The sequence below is a fragment of the Rattus norvegicus genome, chromosome 5 (assembly GCF_036323735.1).
Source record: "Rattus norvegicus strain BN/NHsdMcwi chromosome 5, GRCr8, whole genome shotgun sequence".
NCBI lineage: Eukaryota > Metazoa > Chordata > Mammalia > Rodentia > Muridae > Rattus > Rattus norvegicus.
This window is the reverse complement of record NC_086023.1, coordinates 83,818,585-83,834,783: the sequence shown is the minus strand read 5'-3', so window position 1 is coordinate 83,834,783 and position 16,199 is coordinate 83,818,585. Positions and strand designations below refer to the sequence as shown.

The window sequence follows — 16,199 nt, the reverse complement described above, 5'->3', positions numbered from 1 at the left end:
GGAACATAAGGAAAGTGTGAGTGGATAAAGAAATGTGTGGGGGTCTGGCTCTAGCCCACTCAGGTTGCAGCCCCTGAAGAGCTATAATGGGGAACAGGCACATTCCTTTACAACAACTCCTAACTCCCTATCTGTTTTCAAGAAAAGAGAAACAAAACAAAATGAAAAAGAAGAATGTTAAGACTTGAACAGGGTCAGGTGAGACAAGGCAGCAGACCGAGATCTCATAGTTCTCTACCAGGAGGCCTGGCATCATGCCGGGGAGAAGAAGACTGGTAGGGTGGCCCAAGCAGGACATGCTTGAGGCACAGATGCAAAAGAGCTGTGTTTGTTTCTGGCCCCTGAGTGGGCTTCAAATGCTTTAATTAGCATGAGTATCCTGAGCAACTTTTTTTCAATGACTGAATGTTTGAGGGTTTCAAACATATTAAAGAATAAAACTGAGGAGCAGCAGGACCCCTGCGCCTGAGACAAAAAACCCAGGATAGCTAAAACAATCCTCAACAGTAAAAGGACTTCAGGGGGAATCACTATCCCTGAACTCAAGCAGTATTACAGAGCAATAGTGATAAAAACTGCATGGTATTGGTACAGAGACAGACAGATAGACCAATGGAATAGAATTGAAGACCCAGAAATGAACCCACACACCTATGGTCACTTGATTTTTGACAAAGGAGCCAAAACCATCCAATGGAAAAAAGATAGCATTTTCAGCAAATGGTGCTGGTTCAACTGGAGGTCAACATGTAGAAGAATGCAGATTGATCCATGCTTATCACCCTGTACAAAGCTTAAGTCCAAGTGGATCAAGGACCTCCACATCAATCCAGACACACTCAAACTAATAGAAGAAAAACTAGGGAAGCATCTGGAACACATGGGCACTGGAAAAAATTTCCTGAACAAAACACCAATGGCTTATGCTCTAAGATCAAGAATCGACAAATGGGATCTCATAAAACTGCAAAGCTTCTGTAAGGCAAAGGACACTGTGGTTAGGACAAAATGGCAACCAACAGATTGGGAAAAGATCTTTACCAATCCTACAACAGATAGAGGCCTTATATCCAAAATATACAAAGAACTCAATAAGTTAGACCGCAAGGAGACAAATAACCCTATTAAAAAATGGGGTTCAGAGCTAAACAAAGAATTCACAGCTGAGGAATGCCGAATGGCTGAGAAACACCTAAAGAAATGTTCAACATCTTTAGTCATAAGGGAAATGCAAATCAAAACAACCCTGAGATTTCACCTCACACCAGTGAGAATGACTAAGATCAAAAACTCAGGTGACAGCAAATGCTGGCGAGGATGCGGAGAAAGAGGAACACTCCTCCATTGTTGGTGGGGTTGCAGACTGGTACAACCATTCTGGAAATCAGTCTGGAGGTTCCTCAGAAAATTGGACATTGAACTGCCTGAGGATCCAGCTATACCTCTCTTGGGCATATACCCAAAAGATGCCCCAACATATAAAAAGACACGTGCTCCACTATGTTCATTGCAGCCTTATTTATAATAGCCAGAAACTGGAAAGAACCCAGATGCCCTTCAACAGAGGAATGGATACAGAAAATGTGGTACATCTACACAATGGAATATTACTCAGCTATCAGAAACAATGACTTTATGAAATTCCTAGGCAAATGGTTGGAACTGGAAAATATCATGCTGAGTGAGCTCACCCAATCACAGAAAGACATACATGGTATGCACTCATTGATAAGTGGCTATTAGCCCAAATGCTTGAATTACCCTAGATGCCTAGAACAAATGAAACTCAAGACGGATGATCAAAATGTGAATGCTTCACTCCTTCTTTAAAAGGGAACAAGAATACCCTTGGCAGGGAAGAGAGAGGCAAAGATTAAAACAGACTGAAGGAACACCCATTCAGAGCCTGCCCCACATGTGGCCCATACATATACAGCCACCCAATTAGACAAGATGGATGAAGCAAAGAAGTGCAGACCGACAGGAGCCGGATGTAGATCGCTCCTGAGAGACACAGCCAGAATACAGCAAATACAGAGGCGAATGCCAGCAGCAAACCACTGAACTGAGAATAGGACCCCCGTTGAAGGACTCAGAGAAAGGACTGGAAGAGCTTGAAGGGGCTCGAGACCCCATATGTACAACAATGCCAAGCAACCAGAGCTTCCAGGGACTAAGCCACTACCTAAAGACTATACATGGACTGACCCTGGACTCTGACCTCATAGGTAGCAATGAATATCCTAGTAAGAGCACCAGTGGAAGGGGAAGCCCTGGGTCCTGCTAAGACTGAACCCCCAGTGAACTAGTCTGTTGGGGGGAGGGCGGCAATGGGGGGAGGGTGGGGAGGGGAACACCCATAAGGAAGGGGAGGGGGGAGGGGGATGTTTGCCCGGAAACCGGGAAAGGGAATAACACTGGAAATGTATATAAGAAATACTCAAGTTAATAAAAAAAAAAAGAATAAAACTTTAAGCAAGGACTCAGAGAAAGGACTGAAAAAGTTGAAGGGGCTTGAGACCCCATATGAACAACAATGCCAACCAACCAGAGCTTCTAGGGACTAAGCCACTACCCAAAGACTATACATGGACTGACCCTGGGCTCCAGATGCATAGGTAGCAATAAATAGCCTAGTAAGAGCACCAGTGGAAGGAGAAGCCCTTGGTCCTGTCAAGGCTGGGTCCCCAGTGAATGGGATTCTTGGGGGGAGGGCGGTAATGGGCGAGGAGGGAGAGGGGAACACCGATATAGAAGGGGAGGGGGAGGGTTTAGGGGGGATATTGGCCTGGAAACCAAGAAAGGGAATAACATTTGAAATGTAAATAAGAAATACCCAATTTAACAAAGTTGAAACAAAAAAACCTTTAAGCTAGATTAGGCAACATGGCCCTGCAGGTAAAGATACTTCTCACTCAAGCCTGGTAATCTGAATTGGATGTCTGGAACCCATGTAAAGGTAGACTAAAGAATGATCCACAAAATTAAATTGTTCTTGTCCTCCCATGTATAGGATATGACAATAACACACACACACACACACACACACACACACACACACACACACACACATAGTTTTCATTTTAAAAAGTAGAAATAACCCCTTTTAAAGTTTGTAATAAGCAGTTTCATATTTTGAAAGTAAAAGTAAAGAAGTAAAGGGGACTAAAGAGAAGGCTCTGTGATGAAGAGCACACACTCTTTTGCTCTTCTGAAGGGCAGTACTTCATGAGGATTGCTCACAACCACCTGAAACTATCTCCAGGGAGTGCGCCTGGCCTCAGTCGACTGATGCACCCATTCAAGTACATAAACCCAAACACACACATGCACATAACTCAAAATGAAAGAAATATCGAATAACCAACTAAATAGTACATGGGTTGCTAATATGATTGAAAGCTAATGTAGATATATAGGGAGCTACATATTGATGCCTCTCCCCTTAGTGATGAGCCCTCTCTCTGGGCTCCATCTATTGTAATTTGCAAAGCACTGTTAGAATATATTACACCAGAGACCATTTCAAATTCTTTTGTCAGTTGCGGACTTTATATCTTGCTCCAAAATTGCTAGTTTTAAGATGATGGCAGGATGGACTTCTCTACCTGACACATAGGAAATCTCTCAGGAAATATGGGAAGTGTTCATATCAGATAAAGAAGTCAGAAGTGGAAGAGGATGACATTCAGTGACTACTTGAAAAGCTCTAAGGTTCTGTGTATTTGGCTGCCTCAGAAAAGCTGGGTTATGTTAAAGGAGTGAAAAGACTAAAACTTCCTGCTGCTTCACCTCAGTCTGCTTATAGTGAGGGCAACATCACTTCTCTAGCCACCATGAGTAAGTAAAGAACATGGACAAAATAATATCTAAAATCCTCCTCTCTACACAGTCGTGGTAACTACAAGTAAAAACAAAAGTAATAATGGCTGTGTTTTAGCTCTTCCCATGTGCTGGGCATTTTGACGATTAATTTATAGGTGATATTTTGCATATTTGCAATATTACATTTTCTACCATTGTATTTCCCCAGATTAGAAAAGAAATAGATGCACAGATGTAAAAATGCTATCAAAAATAGGCAGTGTGTGTAGGGGGGTATACAATGAATGGTTTAAGTCCTCTGTAGAATAAATTCAGAGACGGGGCTCTCAAGTACAAAATTACATTAGTACTTAGTAGATTGTGACACTGCCAGATTCGGACTATAATATATGGCAGAGCCATATATGCGGATGAATTCCTCTGATCTGTATTTGTGCATAGAGAAGTCACCAGAGGTATTTCTTAGGGACACTGAAGGGTCAGTCACTCACCTGCCTCCACATTTGTGGCATTGCTGTATAAAGTACAGAGCCAAGAAAAGCAACCTTACAGTTTACTTTATGGGTCTGTTCTTGTATTTAACAACCCTTCCTGTTGTCAGATTACAAGCTGTGTAAGGTCAGGGACCATTTCTTTTATCGTTGCATTCCACAAGCCCATAGCACTAAGAGGGTGGCATGAACTCAATTGTAAAGTGAATAACTTTGAGAAAGCCAACTTTCAGAAGCTATCCCATGACAATCCTCTCTAGGAGGCAGCATAGTATAAAAGATGACACGTGTGCACTGGAAAATTAAAAGTTCAAGTCGCAGCCACCCCCAACCCCCTTTGCAACTTTAACAGACACTTTACTGTGGAGTGATAACATTTAACTTGTTAGTTGCCTTAAGGATTTGGGAAAAGTGAAGTACATACTAAGTATCCTTTCCAATTTAACCCAGTCATTCTTTGCATGTAATCTCAATGACAGCTGGATACTATGTATTTCTATAGTGATTTGCTTATGAGTTGCTCTACTCCAGGTCATCTGAGTTCTTCACTTGAACTATATTTATAATCCTTGGAGCTAGATAGAATTTAGAACTGTACTGAATGACCTGACATGCTTATGAGGCCCCAATGATTCCGAGATTCATAGAAATATCTGGAAAGCTTTGTCCTGCTAGAAAATGAATGTCAGCCATCTTTTGGCTCCCAGACAGCCAATTAATATTACTTACAAGCATACTGAGTTCCCTCACGAAGAGCCAATTTCTTCAACGGCTATCTGGAAATAAATTGAAAAGCAGACAGACATGGAAACATGCTGTAGAAAAACAAGGACAAACAGCCAGATCTGCCATCCTCAGACCAAGTTAAACAATCCCTCAGTCTGCTCATTTCTCTTTTTTCTTTCTAATCTGTAGTCTCATATAGTAATCTGCTTTGATACCTCTTAGGATTGGAAGGTTTGGTGACTCAGCTCTCAGGTTAATGTAAGAGGTCTACAGTGGAAATGTGGAGTGTCTAAGGCCCCACTTACCTCTTAAAGGTCAGCAAGCCTCTGCTTCTCAACATGTTTGGTTTTATTTTTTTTCTAGACTCTTTGATTTATTTTCTAAGTGATGTTGAGCAGTCATTTTATGGGAGATTTTATGGGTGTAACTTCTGACACTACTCCGAGATAGTCTTAGAGCAAACTCCTGGATTCTCTGTCTCAAAATCTTCCTGCTTCCTCTTCCTCACTGTTCCCTCAGTGTCCAGTGGATATATAGCAGCTATATCCATGGGAACTTGTCCCCACACTCTATTTTTATTGGTGGTGGTTTTCTTTAATGATGTTTTGTTAAAAAAAACTTTTCTGTATACAAGATGAGAACTAAACTCTGTGTATAAAGACAAATATTTAGCATCTAGTCAGGGATTATGCTGGTACAGTAAAGGGGTGGCTATAAGTTCTCCCCTAAGATCCATGAAAAACCAGCCCTGGGTTGTTGACTAGGCTTGCAGTAACATTTCCTTTCCCTCCTGTTGAATGGGTCCTTATGCCAATGCAGAGTTGTTGGTTACTGTTAAGGTTTGCATGGCGGACCACTACTTCACTCTTAGGAGTTTTGTGCTGGTTTTTGTTGTACTTGATAGGTGTCACAGATGGGTAGGAGAGTTAAAAATAATTTTAGTAATTTGGGGCTATTAAGTACATAAAAATGCATAATATATAATGCATACATACATACAATATAATACATAGATCATATTTATTCTACTCCTTCCCCTAATTCCTCTAAAATCCACCATATATACTTCTTCTACCCACTCTCAACTTCTCACCCACCTAGACCAATTTGTGCTATCCATATACTCAGGGATTTAGAACTATCCACTGTTATGTGGATATACCGTTACTACACCCAGGCAACTGTTTTTTCTGCAACTGTTACTGAGGTCACACTCTTAAAGACAACTGACTCCCTCCCACAGACATCAACTCAATAGCTCCTCAGTTAGGTGTGAGGGCTCCCAATCCAATCTCTAACTTAGCTGAAAGGCTGATTGGCTCCATCTTTTAAATGAATTGTGTAGTCAACCACAGGCTACTATGAATTCATAGGCACAGCAGTCCTGCCATGTCCAGAAGACACTCTTTGGCTCTCATTATTCCTCACTTCTGGTCCTTACATTTTTCTGCCTCCACATTCATGATGGTCTCTGAGCTTCAGAGTAGAGGAGTATAATATAGATTATTCATTTGTGGCTAAGTAATCAACTGATATTCTAAGTACCTTGGATGGTTGTGAGTTTGTACACTACCCACCATACACTGCACAAAGAAACTTCTCCAATAAGATCCTAGCTATTTCAGTTTTTCAGTATAGAAAAGTACTGTGTCCATTTAGTAAAGTAATAGTAGCATGTTCATCCTGGGGACATCTGATCTCCTGAACCTTTGATTCTTGGCCAGATTTACGATACCAGATATGTCTTTTCTTCTGTGAAGTAGGATTTAAGTTCACCCAGAAAGTAGTTGCATACTCTAGTAATAATTATACCACTATTACACCCATGGGCATACATTTTTCCTGTAATTATTATTATAGTTCACACAATTGTTATCTTGGCAAAGCTGTTGTCGACTTTTTCTATCAAGCAGCCTGTGTAACAACTTCTGGTACCATGAAAGCTAGCCAGCAGGGAAGAAGTTTTATGGTCATTTACTAACTTTATTTCCTTGTGGCTTGTGATCAACATGTACCTTGTTTTCAATAAAGGATCTTATCACAAAGTTTGGTAGGCAATCAAGAGCCTCAGTAATATCCTGTGTTGTTTAGAGAAATTTATGGTATTCCCATGACCAACAACTTGAGGGGGGTGTCCTGTATCTTTTTATTTGGCCAACTATGGCTTCTGGGAGAAACATTAATTCCTCTCTAAGGCAACTAATTGACTCTTTTATATGAATATAAGTTAGGAAACAATACATAACACTTCATACTTACTGTGTGGTATAAAATACTTTCACATACTCTTGTTTTGCCTCTAAATTACCCACTTTTCTTATTTTATTTTAAAGCAAGTAAGAGGCTGTTTAGGCTCTCTCTATCTAGTTTCAGGATTTGAATGATTTTTATTTTTGTTAATGGCTGTATATTTTTATTTTTATTGAGGACAACGTTAAAACCAAAAATAATAAGGTAGAAAAGTGTCTGTCATCTTACTTCAAAAACACTAGTAAGCATATTTTAATTCCCTGTTTTAAAATCATGTATGTGTGAAATTTTATAAAATGATATTCTACAATTGTGTCCTATTTTTATTTTTTTAGCTTACATATCTCAAAAATGTCCTTTTTTATACCTTCATATGTTCCAAGAAGTTATTTTAATATTTATGGAGTACCCCTTAATATCATTGAGCTACAATTGACAAACATTTGTACATTGCTGAATATTTAGTTATCTCTAATTCTGTGCTGTTTAAATAGCATGACACCGTCTTTACATGTTTTTCTACGTCTATTTTATCTTTCAAGAATTATTATAGTACTTTCACCTTATATAGAAAAAACTTAGGTGCTGAAATGAGTTTCTCTATTCAAATTAATCTTCAAACTCTCGTCAGAGCAAATATTAAATTATTAGATTCTAAATGTTCAATTGCTCTTTCCAGAGTTCTCTTTCTGGTCAACTTCAAATGTTTCCTTAAATCCAATGGTTAAGGTAGGTTTTAGCAGGTACAGAGTTCAGGGACTCTTAAGTACTTAGTGTATCCTCCACTGTCATCTTCTCTGCCTGTGACCTTCATTACTAATTAGTCATAGAATTCCCCTTCCCTAGCTTATCTGTATCCACCTACAAATAACATTTTATGAATTCCCCATGAGCACAAAAGGATGGCCATGTGATATGAAAATTCTTTCATCCTAAGTACCACTCCTTTGATATATAGGAGGCCTAAGGAAGAAAGTCTTTGGTCATAGAGTCAGAAGAAAATGACAGTGACAAGATCAACAGTTACTCTGCACCAAAAGAGGAAATAATTCCTTTGCCCTTACATGTATTTTGTTATAGAATAATGTACTTCCTTTTAGCTTCACCATATCTGACAAAGTTCATTATTAATGTTTTATTTCACAGGTAGTAAAATTCAGGCATAAACTTGAATAGTCATCATGTGCCTGGCATGGTGGCTCACAACTTTAATCTCTGCAAATGGGTGGTACACTGAAGAAGACAAATGACAAATACAAAGCCAGCCTTGGCTACACAGCAAGAACCCATTTTTCCAATAGCAAATAGGCACTGTAGATGATAATTTGCAACATTTCAGATCTGCCTTTTCCCCTTACAATTTCTTTTCACCAAGACTTGCACTAGAGAGCTGATCTGGTTTGTTTCTGTTTTTGTTTTTGTTTTTGTATCTCCTTTCAGGAGAATTCCTGAGTTTTGCTGATGACTTACTCTCTGGCCTGGGCACATCTTGTGTAGCTGCTGGTCGAAGCCACGGAGAGGTCCCGGAAGTCAGTATCTACTCGGTGATCTTCAAGTGCCTGGAGCCAGATGGCCTTTACAAGTAAGAGGTGGTGGGCTCCTGGGAAGTATGAAGCAATGACGATGGCCTTCAGCTGGAAGCAGTAACAGGAGTCATTCTTTTCAGAGAAGCCCAATGTTTCTTAGCTTGTCTGTATGTAACTTTAAAAAGTCAAAGGTTTAGAAGTTTCTGTTTAGACTGTAGACCTCAGTAAGGCATGCCAGGTGAGTGCTACAGATCTCATAAAAGCCAGACACTAAACTCTATTCTGTTCTTCCTACTGATAAATAATATGCCACCAAGAGAAAGACAAAAGCTGACTCAGGGTCACAGTGCAGCTTATGAGGGAGAGCTATCTTGGCAATAATTGCCTACTGTTCTTTTCTGTTTTTTTTTTTCATAATGTCTCTGAGATGTGTATAAGTATGTATATGCATATATTAAGCTATACTGATATATACAGATCACATAAACATCATCTTTGACAGCTGTGCATATGTGTGTGTGTTATGTATGGGATATATATTACATTTTACTGGACTTACTGTATCCAAACCTTTAGAAGTCACACTCAGCTTCATTTGGTATTATAAGAGGAAACAAGAAGCTATTTTATCATTTGTTTCTAACCTCTGAGGATTGTCACATCTGGAAGCAAGCATCATAAATAACAATAAGGAGCTCTAGAGACACACTCATCGTGTTGTTAATGATGAAATCACAGGCCACCTCCCTTTATTCCTCTAGAAAGCTGTAATTGGTGAGGTGCTAAGCTTTTCAACACTTACTCAAATGATTCTTTGATTTGCATCATTTATTTCTTCATCTACTCAACCATTAATCTATTCTTCATTTACCTCTCCTGTCTCTTCTTCTACTTATTTATCCATATGATTCATCCATCTCTTTACATACTCTTACACTGAGTATATACACATCATACTTACTGTATGAAAATTCTCTTTTCACTCCCAGTTTTTCTAAGGATTTCTTTTATGTCATCAGACTGTACTCAGGTCTCCTCGCATATGCCTATGTCTGATACAAAGGGGCCTATCCTCGATCACTTGCAACGTAGCAGGAATAAGAAAGATGATTTTGGTATATTTAATTGTATAACCTTAAATACCTTGCCGTACAGATACATACATCAATAGTCCAAACTCAAGAATATCACTGTGAACTTGTAACCCTGACCCTACAATCTCAGAGTTGTTACAGTGCAAACTTCATCTTCAAAGGGGGATGCTATAGAAATAGGAGTTCTGTAATACACAGAGATATCTGGGCAAGCTAACCAGAGAAGTATGATGTATGCAAGGCCTTAAGGAATGACCGCAGTCTTAATGGTGAATACTGGGACTGGAATCTGGATTTTGAGAACACAACTCTAGAGTTCCAGAATCAGTGAGCACTGGATATCTGAGCTCCAGTTTTTGCACTGGTGCAATACAGCAAGCACACAGCTAAAGTAAATGCTGTCAGGTCTTCTCTGACACTAAAACCTATGATGCTATTGAGAAAGTAGAGTTTTTAGAACATTTCCTGATGGCTGACTTCTGATACTTCTGCCATTCCTCAAGCACATGCACAAGAGGCAGATAGATCTGGGTTCAAATCTACCACTTTTTCTTTATTGGTGTTTATACTGAGTCTCCAGTTCCTTCTCTATGAGAATGTGCATGGCACCCTGAGGCCTCTCATTCTCTCTCTTTCCATGTATCTACCCATTCATGTGTCTATGTGTCCTTCTAGATTACTTGGTGTGAGCCCCTAGTGAGACTATAACAACTATTAAGTGTTATTTCTGTTGCTATTACTACTGGATTATGGAAGTCATGAATTTCCCCTGCTCCTCATCTAATCTTAGACTGATGGATCCGATGAGTGAGTATAACAAATCAGTCTTACCTGGTGGGTTCTTATCCATTAAGTCAGAAGAAGTAGCCCTGACTTAAGGTGGTATTGTAGCAACTGGATGTTAGCTTAGCTAATGTCTACAATCCCCTTATATAAAAAGCAGAGAGATGTGCTTATAAATCCCCAAAATCAATTAATGCTAAGAACTGATTAATTGGATACCATTTTTTAAATAATAAATACGTTCCCTCATTTCATCTTTATCCAATTCCTTGGCATCATCTCTGCTACCCAACTGTTGAGGTAGGTGTCACCTTCTTTCCTCTGCTTTAGAAATGTGTTTGTCATAAGTTTGCCTTCCCTATCTCTGGACACCCTTTTGTTTTATTTATTTCTTTTTGAAATAGATTTCATTAATGGCCCTGTGATATGGGATCCTCTGACAGGGAGCTAGAATGTTGTTTGGAACAGTCTCTCATCCCACTGGCGGCTATCCTCCCATGAAGTCTGACTGACTTGGTCTTGAGTTTTAAAATAACTCCCATGTCTGTTCTTCGAGTTTCTCATTTTCTACTTGCTCATTCATCAGCAAAATTTGTTTTCTTCCTTCTAAGCCAAAAACACCACATGGGGCAGCGTAAAGAGCACAGGCTTTGGAGACAGGCTAGCCTGGGTGGGAATCCTGATTCTGCCCTGCGTGCTCAGAAATTGATCCCAGACAAATTATCTTTCACTATTCTAAGTGACATAGAGTCACTCCTGCCTGACAAGTTTTAAGAACAGAGAACATTATTAATAAGAATAAAACATACTAGGTGCGTAGAGTTTGCCAGATTGCCTGGACATAGAAGGCCAGCAGGAAGGATTAATGATCTTCAATATCAATTCCTCATGATCAGTTTTCTTCCTCCTCCTCTTCCTCCTCCTCCCTCCTTCTTCCTCTCCCTCTCCCCTTCTCCTCCTCCTCCCCCTCCTCTTCTACTGCTGCTCCTGCTTCTTCCTCCTTTTTTTCTTCCTACTCCTCTTCTTCCTTCTCTTCTTTCTCATCCTCTTCTTCATCATTCTCTTCCTCCTCCTTTCTTCATTCTCTTCCTTTTCCTCCTCCTCTTCCTCCTCCTCTTTTTCGTCATCCTCTTTGTCCTCTTCCTCTTCCTCTTCTTTCTTCTCCTTTCCCACCTCTTCTTCTTCTTCTTCTCCTTCTTCTTCTTCTTCTTCTTCTTCTTCTTCTTCTTCTTCTTCTTCTTCTTCTTCTTCTTCTTCTTCTTCTTCTTCTTCTCCTCCTTCTCCTTCTCCTTCCTCTTCTCCTTCTCCTTCTCCTCCTCCTCCTCCTTCCTCTTCTTCTTCTTTTCTTCTTCTTCTTCTTCTTCTTCTTCTTCTTCTTCTTCTTCTTCTTCTTCTTCTTCTTCTTCTTCTCCTCCTCCTTCTCCTTCTCCTTCTCCTTCTCCTTCCTCTTCTCCTTCTCCTTCTCCTCCTCCTCCTCCTCCTTCCTCTTCTTCTTCTTTTCTTCTTCTTCTTTTCTTCTTCTTCTTCTTCTTCTTCTTCTTCTTCTTCTTCTTCTTCTTCTTCTTCTTCTTCTTCTTCTTCGGACAACTTCAGGGGAGTTGGTTTCTGTGAAGCAAGACTGGGTCCAACCACCTGAAAAGAGTCCTCTGAGACAGAAAAAGAAGAGGAATGGACAGATTCAGAGAAGGAAAGGCTCAGAAAGCTGGGTTTTTATGTCTAGCACAGTCAGCCACTCACTCTTCCATCCAAGCTTCTAGAAAGATTCAACAGAGTAGAGAAAAGATTCAGTGTGCTTACAAATAAGCCAGGGTTCATGCCAAGCACCCTCTGCTTCTGCTGGGTTGAAACTCCATATACTCTTCTTGGTCAGAAGTTGCAGCAACTTTAAAATGAAGGCTCATAAAAGTCCCTACAGCTTGAGTGTTCTGTGTACTGTATGTTTGCCATGGGATCTATTTTCATTCCCAGTCCCAGGATTCCTGCCCTTCTCACTTATCTGCTTCTATTACTTTCCATTGTGCCCCATCCAGGGCCTCTCTGTTACCTTATTAGTATCTCTTTATCTTATAAACTTTCTCTGGTTATTTTCTCTATAGATTCCTGTCTGTGTCTGTCATTTTCCTTCCCATTTGTTATTCTCTGGAGGTTTTATTTATCCAAGTGCATATCAATCTCTCCGCTCTATTTCTTATTTGAATCTTTGGCTCTGCCTCCTCTCATCCAAACTCCTTTTCTATGCCCTACCTAGTAAGGCAAATTGCCTTTGCAGCCCCTCTGTCCATGTAATTTTACACAGTGCTTCAGGGTAAGACCAATTGGAGGAGTGAAAGTCAAGGCTGATTTTCTGTCCTAAGCTCACCCTCCTGTAACAAACCAGAAACATCAGCAACTGTGCCCCATTTAAATTGAATTTCCTTGTTTGTTTCATTTGTTTTGGTCTGAATGAAAACAAACAAGAGCAGAAAATGGAGAGGGTCCTCCAAAGGCCCAATAGTGGGGTCAGCTTCTTATCCCTTGGATAGTTGAAGTCCAGTGACCTTGAGTGGGAGTGTCCTCTTTGACCAATTGTAGAAGCCAGGCTGAGCATTCAAGGTCTCTGTCCTTACCTGGCTAGGGGCCTGGAGTCTCTCCTTGTAACTGCTTTCCAATTTCCTATTACTCAAGGTAATTAGCCTCCGTCTTGTCTTGGCTGCCTTGCCTTCTCAAATAATGGCTGGCTGCCAAGGGGTCCTCAGTAAACATGCCAGAAGCAGCCAGGCTTGATTCCTGGGGTGGGGGGCTCATTCCCACACATTCAGAGGCTTGCCTCAGGCCCACCTTCACCTCTCTGGCTTCTGCTGTATGAAAGGAATGCCAAAGAAGCCTGGGTACTGCATGACGTGCCAGCATCCATGGTGGGAACAGAGTCTCAGGGGAAAGACTAAGTAGGGGTGGGTGGGGCTGGATGAGTAGAAGAAAAACCAAGGCCCCGGAGGATGAAGAGAATTGCATAAAACAAGGCTGTGAGGTCATAAGGCAGACAACCTTCTTCACTGCTCAGTTCCACCTTGGGCCAGTTCCTCCTTCTCCACACTTGATGTTCTGCCTTGATAATGGAAAGCTAAACTCAGCTGTCCTAAGACTTGGGCACCAGGTATACATTCAGAATTCAAACCAGAATTCCAATTCTCATGGTACTGCATCTTAACTTTCTGGATAATAGTAATACTCTTCTTACACAGAGAAGTCACTGTGCCAGGAACCATGTAAGGCATACACATGATCTCATGTAATTTTCACCGGAGCTCTATGATAGAATAGCTGTGTTCTTATCATCTCCCATAACAATGATGTGGAAACTGGGCTTTAAGGGGGTAATGGTTTTGTACAAATCATATGATAAAGAAGGACTAGAGTTGAGTCCATGTCCCAGGTCATGCCAGTGCTCCGACTATGCTCTTGTCATGCTCATTCCCACACATGTGGATGCAGTTGTATGAATAACCAGGCCAGAGACTTGTAGTAGCAGTGAACACTGATTGCAATGGGAGAAATACCAGATATGGATACCAGAAGACTTCTATCACAGCCTTTGTATCTCAGAAAGTAATTAAGGTATCGTTTTCCCCATCTATATAATGGAGATATTAAGTTCCTCTGTAAACTAGGAAGAAACAAACTGTTCTTCCAAACATCATCCTAGATATTAGGTGAAACAACAGTTTGATATCTCCTTTGACTGTAAATACTTGTAAAGAGTTATCAAAGAAGCAACAGGAAAGACAAGAGAGCTTTTGAATCTACATCCCTAGTAACATATCACACACACACACACACACACACACACACACACACACACACACACACAATTGTGCCTTTGTAGTAGATAGAGATAGGTTTTATCTGGGCTCTATGCCCTGGACATGTTTCTTGACATCTCTATGTTCGTTTATAGGGTAGAGTCATGATAAGCCCTAACTCATAAGTGAAATGATGCATGAAAAGGACATAAAATACTTCCTCCTTCATAACTGGTACTTGATAAAAAACAAGAATAAGAACAATAGCCATGATTACTACTATTTATGATGCTGTATTTTACCTCAAAACCAATGTCTTATGTTGGCACCCTGGTGCTCGGCGCATTCCAGTAGGAGACCATGTTGTGTTACCCCCAACTCTCGCCCATATCATCACTTTCCAGGAACACCTATTTCCTTGAGGTACTTACCACCAATGCCCACTTTTATTATGTTTTTCCCTGGATTTTCTCCTCAGTGGTTCCTCATGTTCCTTCATATCCTTTCTTGACTATAGAACTCACCTGGCTCATGCACTAGAGTCATAATGATTTAGTATGCTTTTTTATTGTTTGTTTTAATTCAGTGCAAAAATTGAACACATACCCACTTCTTTTCAATCACTCACAACCCTCTCCTACTTCTCTTACCAGTCAAGAAATTTCCATAACCTTAGTGATTGTTCTGTTACTCTGTCCCTACAAGCGCTCTCTCTCTCTCTCTCTCTCTCTCTCTCTCTCTCTCTCTCTCTCTCTCTCTCTCTCTCTCTCCCTCATCTTCTCTCTTTTAAAAATTATTTTAACCAGTCCTTTTAAAAATACTGTATCTAGGTAGAATAACTAAGGTACAGAGTGGCTTGAAAACTTTACCACAGTCACAAAGGTAATAAAAGGAGAAACATAGAATATATATATATATATATATATATATATATATACATACATACATACATATACATGCCTATGCCTAACATAGGTCCAGGGCCTGAATTCAAAACTGCCCTCACTGGATAATATCAACAAGAACTTAACAAACACATAATACATGTCCCAGAGTTAAAATGGAACCCTTTCCACAAAGAAGATCCTTTTATATATGGATTGAGAACAATATATAAAAATAATTTTCAGTTTCCTCATTAAATACTAAACTACCTACTCCAGAGCTCCTAACTTTGTATTGCCCTCTAGTCTTCACGGCAGGAAACCCAGAGAAACTGTGATGCCTATTCTGCCAAGGAACAGACTCCTAATCCCATTTTAGGTGTTCTCAGGCCCAGTTTTCATGGGATGAGTTATTCTCTAGTCTCTATACTCCCATGCTTTTGTGAAGAAGTTCAGACAACTAGCTTAGAGATGACTTTACAAATACTCAGGGGTCATAGAGCCTAGGGCAAAGTGTGTGGGCTCTCTACCACCCTCAGGGTATCATTTCTTTCCTGGGTACAGTCTAGGAAGCCCATTGAAAAAGCAGTTAAGGTCACCACCATGCATGCCATCATTTTATATTAGATGACACCCCAACCTTCTTTTTATTTACATTCCTACCCTACCCTCTTTATTTTCTCTCCTCATGCCAAGAATTAGCAGAGAATTTACTGGAAGCAGAATGAAAGTCATCAAAAGTCTTCTAGGGCTAGCTTTCAAAAGTGCTTGCCCAGTTGATGAGAGGCCAGAGACCCAAGGGCCACCCTGTCTCTTGTCCTAAGTGGTTATGAGACTTTGG

General features: G+C 40.3%; 1 protein-coding gene across 4 annotated transcripts in view; it reads left to right on the top strand.

Annotated features, from left to right (window-relative positions):
• Astn2 (astrotactin 2) overlaps window positions 1–16,199 on the top strand; it is a 986,452-nt gene that overhangs the window by 924,656 nt on the left and 45,597 nt on the right. For all 4 annotated transcript variants that reach the window (XM_063287034.1, XM_017593112.3, XM_017593110.3 and 1 more), the window contains one exon: window positions 8,733–8,874. In XM_063287034.1, the coding sequence (XP_063143104.1) occupies window positions 8,733–8,874 (142 nt within the window). The remainder of the gene's footprint in view (window positions 1–8,732; window positions 8,875–16,199) is intronic.